Source organism: Corvus moneduloides, chromosome 19 (genome assembly GCF_009650955.1).
Source record: "Corvus moneduloides isolate bCorMon1 chromosome 19, bCorMon1.pri, whole genome shotgun sequence".
Taxonomy (NCBI): Eukaryota; Metazoa; Chordata; class Aves; order Passeriformes; family Corvidae; genus Corvus; species Corvus moneduloides.
Window position 1 is genome coordinate 752,297 of NC_045494.1, and position 21,167 is coordinate 773,463.

Genomic DNA, 21,167 nt, shown 5'->3' on the forward strand with positions numbered 1-21,167 from the left:
CGGGAGCGCACCGGGAGCGGCACCTGGAGCGGCACCGGGAGCGGCACCGGGAGCGCACCGGGAGCGGCACCGGGAGCGCACCGGAAACGCACCGGGAGGGGCACCGGGAGCGGCACCGGGAGCGCACCGGGAGCGGCACCGAGAGCGCACCGGGAGCGGCACCGGGAGCGGCACCGGGAGCGCACCGGGAGCGGCACCGGGAGCGCACCGGGAGGGGCACCGGGAGCGGCACCGGGAGGGGCACCGGGAGCGGCACCGGGAGCGGCACCGGGAGCGCACCGGGAGGGGCACCGGGAGCGGCACCGGGAGCGGCACCGGGAGCGCACCGGGAGCGGCACGGGGAGCGGCACCGGGAGCGCACCGGGAGCGCACCGGGAGCGGCACCGGGAGAGGCACCGGGAGCGCACCGGGAGCGCACCGGGAGCGGCACTGGGAGCGGCACCGGGAGCGCACCGGGAGCGGCACCGAGAGCGCACCGGGAGCGCACCGGGAGCGGCACCGGGAGCGGCACCGGGAGCGCACCGGGAGCGCGCCGCTCCGCTCCGCCGGGATTCCCGCGGGAACAGCGCCACCTGGCGGCGGCTCCGGGGCACCGGCCCGTGCACCCCCACCCCCTCCGCCGCTCGGGCCCCCGCGCTCGGTGACCGGGCAGAGGTCACCGTGTCCCCGGGGGCGGAGCTGCTCCCCGGCCGGGTGGGGGGAGCAGAACGGGTGGCAGGAGGTGGCAGTGACCCGTCCCACGGCCCAGCGGCGGGAGCTGCCCCGGGGCAGGGCTGGCACTCACCCTCCTCTCGGCACGGCAGGTTCGGATTCTCCTCTCCATCCCGCCATGAAGCTGCCGCTGATGCTGGGACTCGCTCTCGTTCTGGGATGCTGGGGAGGAGTTTTCTAACCCCCACCAGGTAACTGACCCCAAGGACGCCCGGAAGGACTCTTACCCAGGCAAACACGTGCCCCGTTTGGGAGTGGTCTCCCCGGGTTTCGTCTGTCCGTGGAGCCCCCTGAGGCCACTCCCTGTGGGGCACAGCAGGGGCTTCACACCTCAGGCAGGGCTCTGTGTTCTTCCTGCCCCGGGTCAGCATTGACAGCACCCAGGGCATGGGCTGGGCTGAAGAGAAGGGGTGGGCACCCTCTTGGACCCTGCCACTGCCCCCGTCCTGTCCCCTCTGTCCTCTGTGTGCAGCCAGGTCTGGACCGTGGCATGAGCAACCACGAAGGGTGAAGCCTTCACTGTTCGTGGCTCTGCACGTGCCTGTGTGTGGCTGCAGGACCAGAGTTTGTCACTTGCTTTCACAGTGCAAATTTGTCCAGAGAACCACCAGAACAAGTAACTCCCAATCTGATTCCCTGGCACTTCCAGCACGGCGCGCCTCCGGCCGATACCTACAGGCTGCAGAGACCTGAAACGAGCACCAGCAGCGCTGTGCTCTCCTGTCCTGGCAGCCCCCAAGCTCCAGGCAACTCTACCAGAACACGTGGCAAGATGGGAAAGGACATGGCTCACAAAGACAACCAGTCCCAGGCTCAGGGAATTGGACAGAATTCCCAAAACCTCTCTAAATTACTGACCCGCGCTCCTCCGGCATGACTGAGTCCCCGGGGGAGACGCCTCTCCCAGGCTTTGGGGTGAGGCCAGGATGCAGCGCTGTGGAAGGCGGCACTGAGGCACAGCCTGACCCTGACACGGTCACCCCACGTTTGCATCACCGCAGCTGCGGGAGGCAGAACAGCTCCAAGGTGGCTTTGGAGCAGAGGCAGCTGATACATGCTGAGTATCTAAACTAATTAAAACGGTGTTCAGAGTGTGCTGGGAGCCTCCCCTGAAAGCCCCACTCAGGCTCAGCCCGGACCTGCGGAGGAGACAGGGAGGCCCCATTCGTCTCTGCTGGCCACAGAGCAGGGCTGGCCATGGCACCCCCAGCCTGGAAGCCTCGGCAGCATCCCAAAGTCAATGAGCACTTCCAACTCCTGCCCCAAGAGCCCCGGGTGCCCTCAGCACCAGCCTGTGCTTTTGGCTGTGGACAGAACTGGGAAATGCCACCTATGCACCCCTGAGCAGCAAATCTGCAGCCAGGATGGGCCTGGCTGCGCTGCTCCATGGCAGAACTGCTGAGACCCGCCCCAGCTGCAGCCGAGTCAGCTCCTGGGAGCTCTGGGAGGGGAGTTGGTGTATTTTGGAGAGACAGGGAATGTGGCAGTGCCAGGGCCAGGACTCCCCAGCTTACAGCAAACTCCCAGCCCTGCAGTTCCTGAGCCGGGGCTGGCAGAGCCTGGGCCGATTGTGCCAGGCTCCCGGGACCTCTCCACAGCACAGCTGAGGCAAAAGCCCCTGTACAAATCCAAACCTCCCTCTGCAGGAAGCAGCGCAGGGTCCCTCAGCCAGGCTGGGGCTTAGGGGACAGGGAGCAAGACACCCCCCATCCAGCAGCCCCCATTCCGGCCCCTCCAGGGGGGCATTCCAGCACCCCCAGACCCCTCCCAGATGCTGTGGTGCCTTTCCCCAACCCTGTGCCTCATCTCAGGGGCTCGATAAACATCTGTTACCATAGAGACTCGCTCACTGCATCGGCTTCACCCAAGGAGATGAAACAAGAGCCGCACCCTCAGAAAAACAGGAAGAAAATGTTTGGCTTGAAACTGTGCTGGGGTGGGGGTCAGGGCGGCAGCAGGAGCAGGGAGGCTCTGAAAGGGGAGCATGGCCAGCGCTGTGCACGCCATTGAAATTGGTATTAATGGTAGGAGTGCACAGAAACCCTCCCAGTTATCCTGCTGCTGACCTTGGGAGTTCCCATGCAGGTCAGCACAGCCATGCACATTCTACGGGCAGAGGCAGCCAGCTCTGTTGGGAAGTTGCTATCCTGGAGATCCTGGCAGAGCCTGCAGAGCTCAGAACCCACTGGAACCAGGCTCTGAGTGTCCTCATGCCCAGGGTGCCCAGCAGGTACAGAGCAGGATCACAAACCCATGGAATGGTTTAGGATGGAAGGGACCTTAAAGCCCATTCTCATTCCACCCCCTGCCATGGGCAGGGACACCTTCCACTTATCCCAGGTTGCTCCAAACCCTGTCCAGCCTGGCCTTGGACGCTTCAGGGATGGGGCAACCACAGCTTCCCTGGGCACCTGGGCCAGGGCCTCCCCACCCTCACAGACGAGAATTTCCTCCTAACATTTAACCTGAATCTCTCCTCTCTGAAGTTTAAAACCACTTCCCTGTCCTATCACTCTCTGCCCATTTAAAACGTCACTCTCCCTCTTTTTTATAAGCCTCTAAGTGCTGAGAAGCTGCAGTGCTCATAGGGCTGGTCCCAGTCTGGTTCCCAGACTCACACAGGGAACATGGAGTTTGTGGTGACCAACCTCCTGACACAAATCCTCATCTGAGAGCTGATTTTTCCTCAACTGGGAACAGGAATTGAGTTCCTGACTCAACCAGCAGCATTTGGGTGAGACAGAGCTCTGCCAGAAAAATCCATGGTGAGGAAGGGACCATCCTGGAGAAAGGTTGAACCCTGACATATCCCTGCAGGAAGGTTTCCATCGCCCTTCAGTCACAGGGTTTGCCATGAGACGCACCGAGGTGCGGCTGTTTTCACTCGGGGCAGCCGAATGCAACGCGCTGGACACGGTGTTGATCCAGCTGCACTTCTAGCACGGATCATCCTCCGAGCCCGGTGCTTCTGGGCACGGGGGAGCTGGGGGATCCCCCTCGCTGGCCCAAGACCCGCTCCTGTTGCTCCGTCCCGCCGCCCCCCGCCCCGGCGGTGTCCCCAGCGGCGCTGTGCCGGTGCAGTACCGGCAGCCGGCGGCCGAGGGCTCCCGAGCAGCGCCCCGAGCTCCCGGCGCGGGCGGGGGAAGCAGCTCACGGTAAAACCCCGGCCCGGAGCATCTCCCCAAACCCGCGGCCACCAGCCCCTCGCCCAGCGCCGGCCGCTGCCCCGGGGCCATCAGTGCCCCGGTGGCTCCCGCGGGGAGGGATCTGCTCCTCGGTCCTGAGAGAACCACCCCCGGCTGCCGCCGGGCCCGGGGCACTCCCCAGCACCCACTGCGGCTCTGGCTGCACCACAACGCGCAGGGATGCTCCAAGGGATGCTCCAAGGGATGCTCCAAGGGATGCTCCAAGGGATGCACGTCACACACCGAAATCTCACGATCCCCTCGTGCCCCTGACAACGTGCCCCGGGCTGATGGATGCTTCGATGTCCCAGGCCAGACAGATGAGACGGATCCTTCCCGCAGTGGGTGCGAGTTTTAACCCCACAGACACACAGAACCTAAAGCGGCTCCTGCTCCCTGCTCCCCAGCCCAGGAGCCATCTCTAGCCCGGCCTCTTCCAAGGAAAACCCAAAACTGTCAAATTTTGCATGTCCTTTGAGCCTTTCCCAGCCCTTCCCGTTGCTCCTCATGCCTTGTGCACTGGCAGTCTGGGACATTTTCACCAAACATTTCCCAATGACAAAGGCCAAAGCCCAGCCCGGCCTTGCCCGGACACAGTCGCTGCCTGATCCCCGCGTCTCCTCCCACCCTCCCATCCCCACGTAATTCATTCCCCACCGCCCCCCTCCCCGGGCTGGGGGTCACGCAGCAGGGAGAGCCCCGCTGTGTATTGCATCCCAATTTGCCATGCATTTCCACACCATTTGCTTCCTTTTCTTTTTCCTGCACTGGGAAGCTGCTCGCTGCCCAGGGGTCCCAACCACTCCGGGATGGGAACATAACAACAAACATACAAGGACACGTATTTATTTATGGCACATGGTGTGTGGGGACACTGCTGCCTCACAAAATGCCTGGTCTGGGGATGGCACGTGCCCCTATGGCTCCCGCACACGGCCACAGGACCCAGACCCGATGTGGTCCCCGGCCACCCCATCCTGGAAGCTGCACAGCTCCATAGCCGGCTGCAGTACCCAAATGATATGCAGATCTCTGTGCTGCTGACACAGATTGGCTCTGATTGGCTGATGCCTTGGGAAAAACAGCCACCATTTGCCCACAACAAACATGGCCACCATGGCCCAGCTGTTCCCTGGGCTGGCCCCAGCCTCACCCTCTGAAGTCAGGGACATCACACCCCTCCTCAGGCACCCCCGTCACCTCTGGCATGGGGGTCCCACGGAGCTGGAGGGAATGCACCTGCTCTGGGGGGGGTTCAGCACCAAAACAGAGGCCAGGGGCCCTGTGGGAACACCCACGGCCTTGATCCCAACCCTGGACCTTGACCCCCACCCTGGACCTACCGGGCCAGGGCTCCACAAGCCCCCAGAAAGCAGCCACGTCCCTCACTCGGCCTGACAGGATGGGCAGAAAGCACAGAGCCCACAGCAGCCCAGGGGTGCCCAGAACTAGCTCCCAGTAAACCCCTGGGTATAGAATACAGATTTCCAGTCCAGGGAGCAGCACAGCCCCTTCCCCCTCAACAGGCAAAGGGGACTCAGTTCCCTGTCCCTTCCTCCGACACCAAACCCCCACTTCAGCCTGACAGCCCCTGCTACAGACATAACACAGGACGCACGGCATTCCTGGGATGCCTGGCGTACTTGGGAAAAGCTACAAAATCATGTTCCATCAGATTAGTTCAGGGGTCTGACTCTCATTTTTAAGATGACAACAGTTTTCGTGGTGATTGGTGAATTTATTGGCCCCACTGTCACTTTGCTCAGCAGGAACACGGGGCCAAGCTGTTCACTGCATATTCCTGAGTTTCTCCAGAAAGGTGAAGTCCCTGTCGGGGATGGGAAACACTGAATTTATCAAAAAGGCACTCGCAGGTGGAGCCACAGCTTTGGAAGCAGTGGGGGGCATCTCGTCCTGCCCCATTCAGCAGCCCCAGCTGGTGCAGCCCCTGCGGCGGCTCCGGCCAGCAATGCCCAGGGAAGCTCCATGGCTGGGATGGTCTCCTCTGGCTGACCAAGTGGAAACAGGACATCCCAGAAGCCCTGGGGATACCCCACTCTGCCAGAGGTAAAAAGCATGGAGCCCACGGTAGCCCAGGGACTGCCCAGGACCAGTTTTTAGTAAACCCCTGGGAGGAAAAAGGAGATTTCCAGCCCAGAGAGCAGCACAGTCCTTTTCACCCTCAGCAGGAACAGGACACGTGGCATGGGGGCTGAGCAGCATTAGAGATCATTCAGAGACCCCACAAGGGACCAGGGACAATGCTGATGGCACAGCCCCACAAACGCTGTGGTCCCTAAAGAGGCACGAATGTCATAGGCTGCTCCCACTTCTGACCCCCAGTCCCTCGCCAGCTCAGCAGGCAGCGGATGGAGCCTCTCCACTCACACGGCCTTCCCTTCCCGGCCCCGGCAAGGGAGAGAACAGCGACCCTAGCCCTGCATCCTCGTGGGGAGCACAGGAACAGCAGCACTGAGGGGCAGCGGGGAGAGGAGCTCACCCAGCATCACCCGAATCAGGGCTCATTCCCGGCAGGGGTCATCTCTCAGAGCCGCGTCCCTGCAGCCAGGAGGGCCCCACCGGCTCCTCATGCCCTGGGCTGCACCCACGCCACGGTGATGCCGGGCTGTCTGTGCACGGCTCAGGCACACAGGAATGGGAGGTCACACCGGGCTTTTTCTAAAATCTAAGAGGTGTCGCACACAAAGAGCCGAGCTGGCAGAAGGTAAATGAACTCAAACAAAAAGTGCGGCGCTGTGTTACAATTCTGTGTCACCTTCGGCTAAAAAAATGCTCCTACAGCTCTTCTCGTCAGCGAACGGCCGCGGTAATTGTCAAAGAAAACAATGAAAGGTGACAGCGCCCGGCCCAGGACAACCCCCTGGCATCGACCCAGCACCCCAGGCACGTCCACATCCCGCAGAGCCCGAGTCAGTCCGGTTTCTCATTCCCTCATACACAGGGTCCCCGTGGTGACATTCCCCCGCAGCGGGGACAGCGCAACGCACCCTCTGCAGCTCCAAATGCTTTTCTAAACCCAGCATCACGAAACCCGGCATCGCTAAACCCGGCATCGCTTACCGGAGACGGCAGTGCCCGGGGTGCGGGCGAGGCCCCACGCAGGACACCCCATGGCCCGTCCGGCTCCTGCTCAGTCCCTGCGCGCCGCGGGCACCCAGGCGCCGGGGCGACGGCAATTCATATCCCTGCGGCTCCCGCACGGTTAACGGCAGGCTCCGGGCCCGCGGAGAAGAACTCCCTGAGGTGCTGACTCATCTTCTTCCATGCCTGTAAAGCACCATATTTCATCCTTCCACGCCCACAGCGCACAACCGCCGTGCAGCAGCTCCTCACGCAGCCCTGCACGCCTCGGTGCGTGCGGTGCCGGCGCGGTCGGTGCCGCCGCACCCCCGGTAGTGCGGCTCGGGAGGGATCATGGGCCGGGCGGTACCGAGCTGCGAGCCGGCACCGCGCGAGGGTCACAACCGGCCCACCCCCCTGGGAAATCTTTTATTCTATTATAATCAACTATTTTAGAACTAAAACGTGCCGGTACTGCTGCCGCCTGTTCCGGCCCGGCGGGGACCGGCGGGGACCAGCGCTGGCTGCCCCAGCCCCAGGGTGCTTTGTCCCCAGAAGGGACCCCGGACGCGAGAGTCGGAGCCCGGGTCCTCGCAGCAGGAATCCCTCGCGGGGTCGGACCGGGGGGATCCCCCGCGGGGCCGGCCGGGGAACCCCCCTGCGCTGCCCGGGGAAACAAAGCCCCGGGCCGGGCCACCCCATTGTCCCCGCTCCGGCCGGGCAGCGGCCGCCCCCGCGCGGGAGGAAGAGGAGGGGTCGCACACAGACAATGCCTCCCCCCACCCCCCGCGCCGGATCGCCCCGCCCCCTGCTCCCCATTGGCCGGCGGGGAATTTGGGGACCCCCCCCCCCCGCCCCTCCGCCGTATTGTGCCGGGGGGCGCGCGTGGATCTGGGGGGGGGTAGGGGGGGTGGGAGCGCGCGCGGCCGCCGTCGGGGGCGCGCCCGGGGGCTCCCCTTGTGTGTGAGTGCGCGGGGGTGTGCGCGCGGCCGGGGCCATGGAGGAGCTGAGCAGCGTGGGAGAGCAGGTCTTCGCCGCCGAGTGCATCCTCAGCAAGCGGCTCCGCAAGGTGGGACCCGCCGCCCCCGCACCCCCGCCCTCCCCGCACCCCTCCGCACCCCCCGCCGCCGCTAACGCGCCTCTCTCCCCGTCTCTCTCCGCAGGGCAAGCTGGAGTACCTGGTCAAGTGGCGAGGCTGGTCCTCCAAGTGAGCGGGGCGGTGCGGGGCGCGGTGCGGTGCAGGGCTGAGCGGATCGCGGAACCACGCGGTGCGGAGCGGGCTGCGGTGCGGGGCGCGGGTACCGCCCGCCCGGCCGCTTTTGTTTGGGTCGTGCCGCTCCTTTTGTTTACAAATAAGCGCGGCCGCGGCCGGGCCCTCCCCGCCACCGCGTGGGGCTCCGCTCCCCCCCGGGTCGGTCCAATCCCCCCTGGAGTCGCCGCAACCCCCCCGTCTGTGCCGGCCCCGCGCCCCTCGCCCGCTCTGCTGAAACCGGAGCTCCCCCGGGATGCGCGGGGCTCGCCTCGCCCCGCGGCGGCGTGGCCGCCCCCTTCCCGATCTCCCTCCCCTGCCCACCCCCCGGCTGTGCCGGCCCCCGGTACGGGCATACCCCGGTCCGTGCCAGGCCCGGTTGTCCTTGGGTGAACCCCCCGGTGCCGCGGCGCTGCCGGAGCGGCGGGGGGGGCCCGGCCCCCCACTCTCACCCAGTCCATGTCCTCTGTTGCAGGCACAACAGCTGGGAGCCTGAGGAGAACATCCTGGACCCCCGGCTGCTCCTGGCTTTCCAAAAGAAGTGAGCAAACTCTAAATATTTCTAAGCAAACTGTAAAGTCAATTAACTTCTAATTGGCTGCACGTGTGGTGGAAGTTGTTGGAAACAACAGCCTGGAGCTGGCGGGGCCCTTTGTGGCCAGGCCCTTTTGTTTGTCCCTGGAGTCACGGTCCAGGTCTACCTGGAAAAGCTCTGCCCTGGCCAGACAAACACCGAGGGTTTATGGCCCAGTTGTGCTCTGGGTGCACCCAGGGAATGTGGCAGCGCCCGGCACAGACCTGGGGCTTGAGGTCCCCATTCAGCGCTCTGGGGCCTTGGCTGTGCTTGGGGGGTGAGCAACCCTTGGGGGGAGGTGGTGCCTGGGCTTGTGAGGCATTAAAGCAAACGTCTGGAGGGTGAAGCTCTGGGAGGGTGAGAGAAATAATATCTGGGAGAAAATCATAGAGAATGGTTTGGATTGGGAAGGATCTTAAAGCTCTTCCCAATCCACCCCATCATTTCCACTAGACCAGGTTGCTCCAAGTCCTGTCCAACCTGACCTTGGACATTACTGTGGATAGGGCAGCTGCAGCTTCTCTGGGCACCCTGTGCCAGGGCCTCCCCACCCTCACAGGGAAGAATTTCTTCTTAATACCCCATCTAACCCTGCCCTCAGGAAGCTGGAAGCCATTCCCTGTGTCCTGTCATTCCAGGCCCTTGCTCAAAGTCCCTCTCCAGCTCTCTTGGAGCCTCTTTAAGTACTGGAAGGTGCTCTGAAGTCTCCTTAGAGCCTTCTCCAGGCTGAACAACCTGGATGGCAGAACAAAATGGTGTCTTTCCTCAGTCAGGCCCATGGTTCCTGCCCAGAGCCGGGCTGAGAACAGCAATCCTTCCACAGCCGTTGCATCCCAGGAATCACACGTGGAGCAGAGGAGTAGCCAGCTGGCTATGGCAAACATAGTGCTGCCAAGTATTTTGACTTCATAAAAATGAAAATCATTAAAGTTTATTATAGGATTCAATTATAACTGGTTTCTGGATCCATTTTTTCAAGAATAGGATCTGGTGTTGAGTGCAGACAGGATGGTGTTTAATCAGCTGGATGTGTTACATCTTAACACCATCCCATTTAAACAGAACTAGGAAGCAAGTACAGTGACCTGAACCATCCCTGTACCCCAGCCTCCAGCTGGGCCACCATGGCCAGACCAGGAGGTGCAGGAGAGGTGGAAGGAGTCCAGTAAAGGAGAGGACTCACTGAGCTTCCAGGGAATGCGTTTGCTTTTCCCACACTCAGCATGGAAGCCCAGCACTGCAGGGGCATAACCAAAGCAAGGCTTAGCAGGGCCAGGACAGATCCTTCCCTTCGCCTGATCCCCTTGTGCCAGAAAAATGGCAAAGTTCACTGGGAATTGGAAAAGGCACAGATCTAGGATGAGTAACACCATGTGGTCCATCACTGGCTGCTAGAAGCTGCAGGGATGTTGCTGATGCAGACAGGGATGCTCTCTGGTCCCTACCCGGCTGCCTCAGTTCCCCCAGATTTTCTTCTTCCCTGTAAACCTTGTCCTTAATCCTTGTTTTCTCCAGGGAACACGAAAAAGAAGTGCAGAATCGGAAGAGGGGCAAGCGGCCGCGGGGCAGGCCCAGGAAACACGTGGTGAGTCCCAGCAATGATCGGAACCCACAGCTGTGGCAGCACGGGAGGGGCTCTGGCCTTGGAGGGCACTGGATGTGGGGGTGGCCTCAAGCACACAGCTCCTCACATCAGCTAAGGGATCCCTGAAGATCAGCTACACGGAGAAAGAACCTGTGTGTGTCTGAGGCCCCGGCCAGGCTGCCCTGAAGGGTTTGCAGTGCCCGTAACCATTCCTTGGTCATTGCTGTTAACTCTCCCTGTCTCTGTTGCTTTGCAGGAACCAGAGATGCCTGCGAAAACTAAGTCAAGTAGCTCCTCTTCTTCCACATCCTCCTCTTCCTCCTCCTCCTCCGATGAAGAGGATGAAAGTGATCTGGAAGCAAAGAGAGGTCCTCGCAGCAGAGAGACGCACCCGGTGCCACAGAAGAAAGCTCAGATCCTGGTGGCCAAGCCCGACATGAAAGACACTTCCAGGAAGAAGCGTGGGCGGAAACCTCTTCCCCCAGAGCAGAAAGCAGCTCGAAGGACCGTGAACCTGACAAAGGTGCTGAAAACGTCCCGGAAGGAGGTGGGGGGCAGTGCCAAGCTGGTGGGGAAGCTGCAGCCCCAGCACAGCATGCAGGGCTCAGGTATGGCTGTGCTGAAGGATCCACCGGGCGCCTTGGCTGGGCTCAGTTCGGGGGGGTCATCAGTGGAAAACCTGCCCAACATGATGAAGAGCGGCTCGGCGAGCCCCAGCCAGGCCATCAGCTGGCAGAGCTCCATCGTGCACTACATGAACAGGATGTCCCAAAGCCACACTGCAGCCGAGAGCTCGGCGCTGGGCAGGCTGGCGCTGAAGGCACAGGCAGCCAGTAAGGGCAGCTTAGGGCTGGACTTGAAAATGAGGAGCCAGAAAGGCTCTGGGGATCTGGGGCTGAACGTACAGGCACCCAAAACTGCAAAGGCTCCTGGCAGCAGCGCCGGAGGGGACCAGAAATCGGCGTTTGCTGCGGGAGGCCAAACGCTGCCCAACGGCAGCAAGACGCCGTCAAGCTCGTCTGGGGCCGGCATCCAGCCAGCCTCCAGCCAGGAGCTGAACCTCCAGGCTCTGAACCTGCAGAGTGTCAAAAACGGGCCGAGCGTGGCCAGCGGGAGCAGCCTCCCCCGGCACCTCTGCGGCTCCCTGGCCAAGGGCTCTGGTGGCAGCACGGCCACTGTGGGTGCCGGCGGTGCCAAGGGCGGCGCGGTGGGGGCCGGGCTGAACGCTGCCAGTGCTGGGACGCTCCCAGGGGGGGACGGCAGCAAGAGCAAGAAGCAGGCACACCGGGCAGGTGACAGGGACTTGGCCAAAGGTGGCTCAGCTGGTGCTCAAGAGGGACGTGCGGCCACAGAGAGCCGCAAACCAGCCGCCCTGTCTGAAGTGAGCACAGGCGAGGACACCAGCTCGGATTCGGACCGGGATTCAGCTTCCCTCCCAGCTGCGGGTCAGAACATGTCTGTCTCCATCCAGACCAGCCAGGACTGGAAACCCACCCGCAGCCTGATTGAGCACGTCTTTGTCACCGATGTTACCGCTAACCTGATCACAGTGACAGTCAAGGAGTCCCCCACCAGCGTTGGGTTTTTCAACCTGCGGCAATACTGAGCCCAGGAGCATGAGAGGAGGGAGAGGGTCCTTCAGCCTCACCCTCACCTTTGCCCAGCTCTTCCATCAGGTTTTTTTTCTTCAAGTGAACGTGGAGACCTCATGAGACCTGCTGGAACTTGTGTCTGGAAAGGCTGGACAAATACGCAGTGAAACCTGCTCCAAACTGCCAGCGGGTCCTGGCTCCTCTCCATCCTCTTCTGGAGCCGTGCCCCATGTGAGGGTGGTCGATGCCATTCTCTGTGAGCGGGGGCACTGGTGCTGCCGAGGGTGTCAGGCTGGCCAGTTTTGAGCCAGGCTTCACTGCACGTAGGTCTCTTTGCTTTGAAACAGCAGATGCCAAGGTCTGCAGCTTGCTGGCCTTGGGGAGGTGCGGAGCTGCCATGGGACAGTCTTATACCTGGGAGAGGACCAGGAGATTCTCTTCTGGGCTTCCTGTGGATCTGTCTGTGAGCCATGGAGAACTGCAAGTCAATCCAAATGAGGCAGCTGCTGCTCCCAGCCCTTGAGGCTGTGGGGGGGCAGGTGCATTCGGGGGTTTTTCAGGGTACGCTCAGCCCAGCCACCCCCCTGGGCGAGGTCATTTCCAATGATGGGAAACCCACAACGTTTCTATTGGGGTTTCCAGCTGATAGGGAAATATTGTTTACATTTTTTCTTAAGGAATTTATTTTTTTTTTCATGAGGGAGGGGAATAACCCCAGTCTAAGATAGGGTAGGTCCTGGATGCCACTAACAGAACAGGTGGCAGAGGTGCTTTTATTGGAGGGTGTCTCCTTCCTGCTGGAGGAAAGTCCTGCCTTGAGAGCCAGCAAGATCCACCAGCTTCTCTGCAGTGGCTTGACTTCAGAGGAACGTGAATTTCTGGGCAGCCCAGGGAGCCCACACGCCGCTCCTCTGCCTCATCCTGGCATTGCCAGCATCTCCACCTCCCGCTCAGCAGGTTCCAGGCACTCCTAGGGACTGAGCTGGGGTATATTTTTTAAGCCTTGCAGAACGTGGAAAACCTGCCCAACATGATGAAGAGCAGCTCGGCGAGCCCCAGCCAGGCCATCAGCTGGCAGAGCTCCATCGTGCACTACATGAACAGGATGTCCCAAAGCCACGCTGCAACCGAGAGCTCAGCGCTGGGCAGAACGTGTGAACCCTTCCAGCAGCAGGTAGTTCGGTGCTGGGACTGCCGGGTGTCTGTGAGGTCAGTGCCGCAGTTTGGCTGAGCCCTCCTCACCACTGAACGGCCGAATCAGCCTTGGCTGCTCCCTGGGTTAGACTCACGCTGATCATCCATGGTTTTCTCCGGAACGCTCAGAAGCTGGTCGAGGCCACCGCACAGGTGGTCTGGAGTGGTGGGAAAGGAAAGGAGAGGAGAGGGAGAAGGGCTAAGGCCAGTGGGTACCTCAGGCTGCTGTTCCCCAAGGAACCAGAGCACCTGAGCAGCTGTTCACCTTCCCCTGGCCGTCCCAGCAGCTGGGGTGCTCCTTTTGGCTTGTAATTGCACCCAATAATGGCTTTTTCACTGCAGCGTTTTCCCTACTGCAGATTTCTCCTACAAGCCAAAATTAGCAGCAGTTCAGGCAGAGTTTAGTAGCATTCGAGGTCATTTTAGTTCTGTTGATGCTGAGTCTTTTTCTCAGAGGTGATGAACAGCTGGCGGCTGCCCACTCCCCTGGGTGGTTCAGATGTCGCTCTGCTGGTGGGCCCCTCCAGCAGGCCACTGTGTAGGGGGCCACCAGGTGACTGACCTGGCACCAGGGTAGGCATTTCCCTTAGCCACAGGCAGGGCCACTCACAGTGTCTTCATACACAGGAGTGTGGATCCTGACCAAACTGGGGGTACACGTACTTCTGACCCCCCTGATGCGGCAGCCCCCCATGGTCATGGCTGCTGCCGCTGGCTGGCAGTGGGATCATTCTCAGGTGATGCCAAAATGTCCCAGTCTGTGCAGTTTACCTTCTACTGTAACTTTGCCAAACGAGCTCCAAGGAAGCACTGGCCTGTGTCAGCAGAAACCAGTGCCCCGGGCATGCTCTGTGCTGTGCTCTTGTGCTGGGGGTACGAGAGCTTTGGGAGAAGAATCAAGGAATCTGGGAGCATGGGGGTGATGCTCTCACCCACACACCAAATGTTTGCTACTTGGCCTTTCCAAACCCAAACTGATCGACGATGTGCCTTTTGGACCGTCCTTATCTCAGCCTAGTCTGTGACAGCGGTCCCTCCACAGGTTTGTGCCTATGCAAAGCAGGGTGGTCACAGGGTCTTGGGGGCACGGTGACACCGATGGGAGAGGTGTCCTGGTCCCCGGTGGGACACGCAGCTGTCATGCAGAGCCCTGCTGAGCGATGCCCACAGAGGGGAAGCTGGCCTGGCAGGGATGCTCTTGCCTGCAGCAATAGGATGTGTGGATTGGTTTCTCCAAGGGGGAGAAGAACATCTGAAGACACTCCAAGAAGGGGCCAGGCCCAGAGGGTGGCGGCAGGAGATGAGCTGTGACAGCAGGTGAAGGGCTGCTGCACACCGGCTCCGAGCCGGCTGCTCCCTCCTGAGCCACTGTCTAAGCTCCTGCAGGTTTCTCCATGCGGAGCCTGGCTCCTGCCTCCTGCTTGGGCAAAGGGGACATGTATCCCAACACTGGGCAGCTCCCTCCATCACCCACCCTTCCAGGCATGTCCCCTCCAGCAGCACAGGACTCTGCTGTCACCACTTGCTATTGTGCCTTTTGCTCACCAGCGGGTTCAATTCCAAAGGTCTAATGATGGTGAAAATGATAATCCAGGATTTTTTTCTGGCCATCTCACCTTGAATTTCTTCCCAGCCCCTTTCTCACTTGGTGTTCCAGAATCTCGGCTCTCCCAGCAGCGCTGGGGGATTTGAGTGCACGGTTCCTGCTGGGGTTTGCCTCCCAAAGACACATCCTGTGAGTAATTGACTGGAATCTTTGGACAGGGGTTGGAAGACCCCTGGTTGGTGCAGACCCTGGCTGTGTACCACTAGGATTCACGTTCTACCTTTTTTTATTCCTTTTTCTTTTGAGTTTGCTGCTATGGGTTGGCATATTCAGCCGGGTGTCAGACAGGCAATTAAAGGTTTGTCACTTGTCATTTTCTAAGGCGTTTCCGATGTGAAAAGTCCTGCGGTATTTGTATAGTGAATGGATATTTTCCCCAGGCGTAATCTGGTTAAGCATCCTTGTTGTTTTCCATTGGACTGGAAGAGGTGGCCGATTCAGCCATCTTCCTGAGAAACTGAGTCTATTTTTATATATATATTTTGTACCAAAAAAATCCAGGAGTACACGGAGGGATGGAGATAGTTTAGGGGTTTGGTTTGTGTTGAGTTTCTGAGCTGTGTGTGAAGGGCTCCAGAGCCAGGAGAAAGGTTTTACTGACAGAAATTTGAGATAGGTGAAAACAAACAATTGTTCTTGTAACTTGTGCCAGTCACTGCTCTGATTTGTACATTTTAATTAAAGAGAGAGCCAAATCGGTCCTGTATGACACTTATAATTGCTTTAAACTGCAGCTGTTTGTTTGCTGTTATTTTCTGAGAACAAAAGTCGGAGATGTTATTGCCCTGGGAAAGCATGAGTGTTATGGGAGAAGGACCAGCTCCCCACGCAGCGTCCCGGTCCTTCCCGGCCCCTCGCTGGCGTTCCTTGCGCAGTTTTCCAGTGTTCCTGGACACTAACGCTAGTGTAGCCCCCCAGCTCTAGGCTGCTTTTAATTTATTTGCAGGAAAACACTAGGAAATGGTTGCGTCGGGTGGGGGTTTTTGTATGACTTTTCCACTGTTCTTTTTTAGCATATCAATAAATATTTTTTTAAACTTTTCAGCCTCGTGTGGTCCGTGCTCCGGGAGCGCTCCCGTCCCCCTCCCTACCCCCAGCACCGCCTGGGGCCGCCCCCTCTCCGGGGCACCGTATTCCCGCCCCGGGATGCGGCGGGGCCCCGGGACGGGGATGTGCGAGGCTGGAACTGGAGCCGGGGAACCGGAGCGGGGAAACCCCACCGCTTTCCCTCCGGGGCTCCGTGCCGGACGCAGCCCCTCCCGGCCCCGGGCTCCGCCGCGGCTGGAGCTGCGCCTGCACCGCGGGCGGAGCTCAGGTGCCTCCGCCCGCACCTGCGGCACCGGGACCGGAACGGGGACGGGCCCGGAGCCGCGCGGGGCCGGCCTGGCCTGCGGAGGGCGCTGCGCGGCCGCGGAAGGGCGCGGGCGGCGGCCCCCGGCGCTGCCGTCGGCGCTGCCGTCGGGCGGGAGCTGAGCCCCGCCAGCCCAACGCCCCCGGCCCGGCCCCACCCCCGGCCGCCCGCGGGGCCCCGCGGCCCGTGTGAACGGGCCCCCCCGCCGGGCCGGGGGAGAAAGGCGCCATTGTGCGGCCCTTCCTCCCGCTCCTCCCGGCGCTGGCAGCTCCCGCGGCGCGGGGTCCGCGCCCCACCCGCCCGAGCAGAAAAAGGAGGTTAATGAGGACACGGTTTAAAAAACCCATTAAGCCCCCCACCCCCGCCTATACGGCCGGGACGGGTCTGCACACAAAGGCCGGGCTCGACGGGCAGGGGCCGCCGCGCCCCGACCCGCGCCCCCTCGGAAGGGCGGAGCGCCGCGGGCCGGGGCAGCGCCGGGGCCCGGCCCGGTACCGGGGCGTCGTCGTAGCGGCGGCCCCGGCGCATCGTTCCTTGGACCGGAGCGGCTCACAGCGGCCGCCACCGCCCCCTCCGGGCACCACAGGACCCCCGGGGGGGCGCCCAGACCGGCGACATCTGCGTCCGGGGAGCCTCCGGGGAGCCTCCGCCTCCCCCCGCCCCGTCGGGTCCCGGCCCCAGCCCCGCACGGCCGCGGCTGTCGGGAGGGAAGGGGCTGCAGGGCCACCCACCCACCGCACACCCCACGATGCTCCCAGGCACCCCAGGGCCACAAAGGGAAGCCAGACACGTTTCTATTTACAAAGTATATATTTAAACTGACATAAAAAGCAGGTCTCATGTGGACATTCACGGCTGGCAGAAGACACGTAGTTAAGCTTCACTTCTGAGACTGAGATTTAGCCAAATCGTTTTTGTACAAGTCTTAGATTTAAATAATCCACACACACACACCCGCACACGCACACACACGCAGGGTACACGTCGCTATGTACAGACACACAGATACACCCACAGGTACGGTTTGCTCCAGGTGTGTGTCGGGACACACGGACACGGGGCTGGAGCCAAGCCCCGACGGGGCAGGAGTGGCTCCAGGCTCTTTGCAAAGGGAAGGATCCTCCAGCCTTGGCAGCAGCAGGAGCACAAACAGCTCACCCCCCTCCTCATCCTCCAACAACACCCGCGTCCCGTGTCAGCACCGGAACCAGCACATCAGCTCTTCGTACAAACCAAGTTAAAAATCTCAGTTTTACAAAATATGCCTTTTAAAAAAAAAAAGAAAAGAAAAAAAGAAAAAAGGAAAATCAAACTGGGAACTGTCAGACACGATGGCTCCCTTTGCACAGCCAATCCAGCATCCTGCCAGGCACCTCATGGGTCCCAAAAGGCTGGGGAAGGGAACTGGGCAAGGTGAAGCCACCAATGGGCCCTGCAGCACAGAGATGCCCCTTGCCCAGCCCCCTCCCTCACCCGATGCGAGCTCCCTGAGCCAGGGGCCTTCAGGAGCTCAGGGACCAGGGGCCCTGGCTCAGTCCCAGCCCTCAGGCACTGCCAGGCTTGTGCTTCCCATCCGACTGATGGCCAGAGCAAGGCTCGAGGACAGGGCCACCTGCTCCACCTCAGCCAAGCCACACCCAGGCCGAGGGTCCCTCCCCGGGTCCAGCTGTGGCCGAGCTGGGGGAGCAGTGGAGCGGGAGCTGCACCCCCAGCCCCCCAACCAGCGGGGAAAGTCCAGAGCCCCGAGACCCTCCCTGCCCCAGCCAGGGAGGAATCTCAGCTCCAGATCCCAGCCCTGGGAGGAATCCCACAGGCCAGTCCAGCACAAAATCCACCCAAGTCGGCGGGGCTGCTCCGCACGGGAGTATTTCGCCTCTTGGCTATTGTTTAACCAGCGCAAGGAAAGGGAAATATTTATTGTCTCTGAATGCATAAAGATGACCCTGGGATTTGTCAGGGATATGGATATTACAAAACACTTTATCAGGAGTCTTCCAACAAGTCTGAAGTGAACTGTGATTGGGAATAAAAATAATAATAATCCACTTTCTATAGCAGAATAAACTAACTAAATATGGGCAGTGAGATGCTCCCTCCCCAACCTCTCTGGCATTTCAGGAATGTAAACAGAGGGGGGTTTTGTTGGGGTTTTTTTTGTTTTTAGTGGGTGGGGGAACAGAATCAAGCGACCAGACAAAATGAAAACAGATATACTCAGCTCAGTCCCATCTCCCACAACTGCTACAACAACTCTATTAAAGTGCATTTCAGTATCACCCCTCAGGAACCTTACACACACAAACCTCCTCTCCTCCGCAAGAAAAGGGAATTCAAGTTAATACTCCAACACTTTTAGCCTTTTTATGGATTTCTGCTTTTCCCCGCCCCGACTTTGTAGCAACATGACTTTTTTTGTTAGACTGGAAACACCCCATCCCCAACAACACTGTGAATTCAAGTGCTCACGTCAACTGTCAAGGGCAACAGTTCTGGACACAGCACACTTGATTGTACAAGCAACATCTTAAATCACAATCAAGAAATCTGGGCACTTCGCCCTCCGAGGGAGCAACACGTCCCCCTCCACCATCCATAGCATCATATGAAAAATAATAGTTAAAAAAACCCAGCACATACTTAGCTATGAACACTGTTATGTACACCGGCTCCTGCGGCAGATGCGTGAACTCGTTAGTTCTCAGTTTTATTGTCCTTTCTAGGAGCAACTGAGCAGTCACTGTTGTCTCCATTTAAATAAAACAACTCAGAGTTGAAATATATATATATAGATATATATATAAGCATTTTTTCTTAAATAACATATTTACATCTAATAGAAAATATAACTCTAGAGATAATCTTTCCAACGAAATGTAAGACGTGAAAAAAAACCAAAACAAAAGAATGAGTTAATGAATTTAGGACAGTTTCTAAATTCTCTCCAGGACCAAAAAAAAAACAAAAAAAAAAAAACAAAAAAAAATTTAAAAGAAAAAAAAAAAAAGGAGCATAAAAAAAAAAAAAAGAGAGAGGCCCACCAAGCTCTACCAAGCTTTTGTCTGGATCTGACTGAAGAAAACCCCAGCACCACCTCCACCAAACTCATCGCTTCTCCTTAAAGAATCCTTGGTCCGTGCTGCTCTCCTTGATGGTGACGGTCAAAAAGTTAGAGGTCACATCAGTTACCACCACCTTCTCCAGGTTGTTGAGAGAGGGGCTCCAGGACTCCTCCTCGGGGTCCCCCAGGATCCTGGAGACGGGGATCCTGGCGATGAGGGAGGGCCGCCCCGCTGGGCCCCCCACGCCGTCACGGTACAGGCTGCCCACGGCCCCTGGGCTCACGGCGCCGTGCAGGAGCTTGGGCCCGCCAGGGTCCAGCCCCCCCTGCCCCTTGGGGTCCAGAAAGTCCGCACGGTGCTTGGCGAGGCGCGGGGGGAAGGTCTCGGCCCCCGCCTCGGCGCGGTTGGGGCCGGGCAGGGCGCCGGGCAGGTCGGGCTCCTGCCGCCGGGCCAGCTGGATCACGCTGTGTCCCGAGCCAAACTTGGCCACCCCCGCCGCCGCCTCCTCCATCTTCCTGACCTTCACGTAGTCCCCCACCTTGTCCCCCGAGTCCCCCAGTTTCCTCTTGGAGGCATCCAGAGTCTCTGCAAGGTCCTTGTAAAGCTCTTTCCTGGGCTTTGGGCCTCTCTTTTTGGGGGTCTCTCCAGGTTTCTCTTCCACGCGGATCACCCGGTCCCGGATGCCGTCTCCCTTGGGGGTGCTGGTGCTGGAGCTGCCCTGGGGGGCCAGGGCTATGTTTCTCAGTCCTTCCCTAGCCCGGGACGTGGAGCCCAGCTCCTGGGGGGACCTGCCAGGATACGGCACCCGGATCCCCCTGGAAGAGTCACTGCGGAATTCATAGGTTTTGGCTTTGGCTTTTGCCTGGGCCTGCAAAGAAGATAAATCACCCGGTGACTTTATTATCCTGCCATCCGGCTGTGTAATTACAACTTACAAGAGGCCACCTTTGAGGGGAGCATCCTCCGAGGGGGCCAGAGAGGGACCCCTGCTCTGACACGCAGCCCTCTCGCGCAGGCTCTGGCCTCCTTACCTTTAGCAGGAAGGTTTTGGGCTTGGGGCCTCGCTTTTTGGGCCCGTAAAGCTCCATTTCTCGCTCCCTAGAGGTGTTAAAAGAACCAAAGCTTCAATTCAGCATAGCTACAAGACAGCAACATATTTACAAGTACAACTGCTACAGCTAGTAAAGGCCTTGTACCTCTCCTCGAAGGCTGCGAGCAGCCGGGCATCCAGGATGTTCTCCTCAGGTTCCCAAGTGCTGTACCTGGGGAGAAGGCAGGACAGAGAGAGGGAACAGAATAAGGAGCCAGGAGGGGACAATACAAATAAAATTAAAAATAGGGGCATAAAGGAAGCGCCCTGGTTCCCGTTCTGGCACAAAGGGGGAGCAGGGGGTGCAGCCAGCATCCCCCTGGCCCCTGCTGCAGCCCCCTGCGGCCCCCACGGGCGACTTACTTCTGCGACCAGCCCTTCCATTTGACCAGATATTCCATGCGGCCCTGCGGATGGGAAGCGAGGAAAATAAATATGCGTGGAGCGAAAACCGCGACAAACCGCGACAAACCGCCCCGCAACAAAGGTCCCCCCGCAACGCCCCAAGCAGGAAGCGGAACAGGGGGCGGGGGGCAGTGGGGGGGATGCAACAATGAAAAATAACGCGGATTTAACACGCACACCCCCCCAGGCGCGGATTTAACACTGCCCCCCCCCCCAGGCGCGGGGCGCGGAGGGCGGGAGCGGCGGAGCGGAGCCCGCCCCGCGGCGGGGGAAGGCAGGGCCGCCCCCAGCGGGCCGAGGCCGGGGTGCGGGGGGCCGGGGGCGCGGCGGGGGGGCGGCGGGGGTGCACCTACTTTGCGGATGCGGCGCTTGAGCAGGGCCTCGGCCGCGAAGACGCGCTCCCCGACGGCCGAGAGCTCCATGTTTACGCGGCCGCTCGCAGCGCAGGGGCGGCCCCGGCGCAGCCCAGACCATAATACTCCGCC

At 60.1% G+C, this 21,167-nt stretch overlaps 3 protein-coding genes across 14 annotated transcripts in view; 1 reads left to right on the forward strand and 2 right to left on the reverse strand.

The window, feature by feature from the left end:
- Positions 1-8,242, reverse strand: part of RBFOX3 (RNA binding fox-1 homolog 3) — a 141,212-nt gene extending 132,970 nt beyond the window's left edge. For 3 of the 11 annotated variants that reach the window (XM_032129467.1, XM_032129465.1, XM_032129466.1), the window contains exon 1: positions 6,978-7,251. The gene's annotated coding sequence lies outside the window, so the exon portion shown is untranslated. Of the gene's footprint in view, positions 1-6,977; positions 7,261-8,155 lie in introns of those variants that run through there. The other 8 variants (XM_032129463.1, XM_032129460.1, XM_032129453.1 and 5 more) reach the window with 7 other exon arrangements.
- On the forward strand, positions 7,928-15,821 carry CBX2 (chromobox 2). The gene is made up of 5 exons (XM_032129452.1): positions 7,928-8,046; positions 8,141-8,184; positions 8,702-8,767; positions 10,316-10,385; positions 10,642-15,821. Exons 1-5 carry the CDS (start codon positions 7,975-7,977, stop codon positions 11,989-11,991), a joined length of 1,602 nt encoding a protein of 533 aa, XP_031985343.1. The 5' UTR covers positions 7,928-7,974; the 3' UTR covers positions 11,992-15,821.
- Positions 15,822-16,919: 1,098 nt separating this feature from the next.
- CBX8 (chromobox 8) lies at positions 16,920-21,167 on the reverse strand. Of its 2 annotated transcripts, none has more exons than XM_032129062.1 (5): positions 21,036-21,167; positions 20,641-20,684; positions 20,384-20,449; positions 20,219-20,285; positions 16,920-20,055 (listed from the first exon to the last, which is right to left on the reverse strand). In XM_032129062.1, exons 1-5 carry the CDS (start codon positions 21,102-21,104, stop codon positions 19,231-19,233), a joined length of 1,071 nt encoding a protein of 356 aa, XP_031984953.1. In that variant the 5' UTR covers positions 21,105-21,167; the 3' UTR covers positions 16,920-19,230. The 2 variants fall into 2 exon arrangements, with proteins under 2 accessions (XP_031984953.1, XP_031984952.1); XM_032129061.1 differs by having other exon boundaries at positions 20,219-20,309.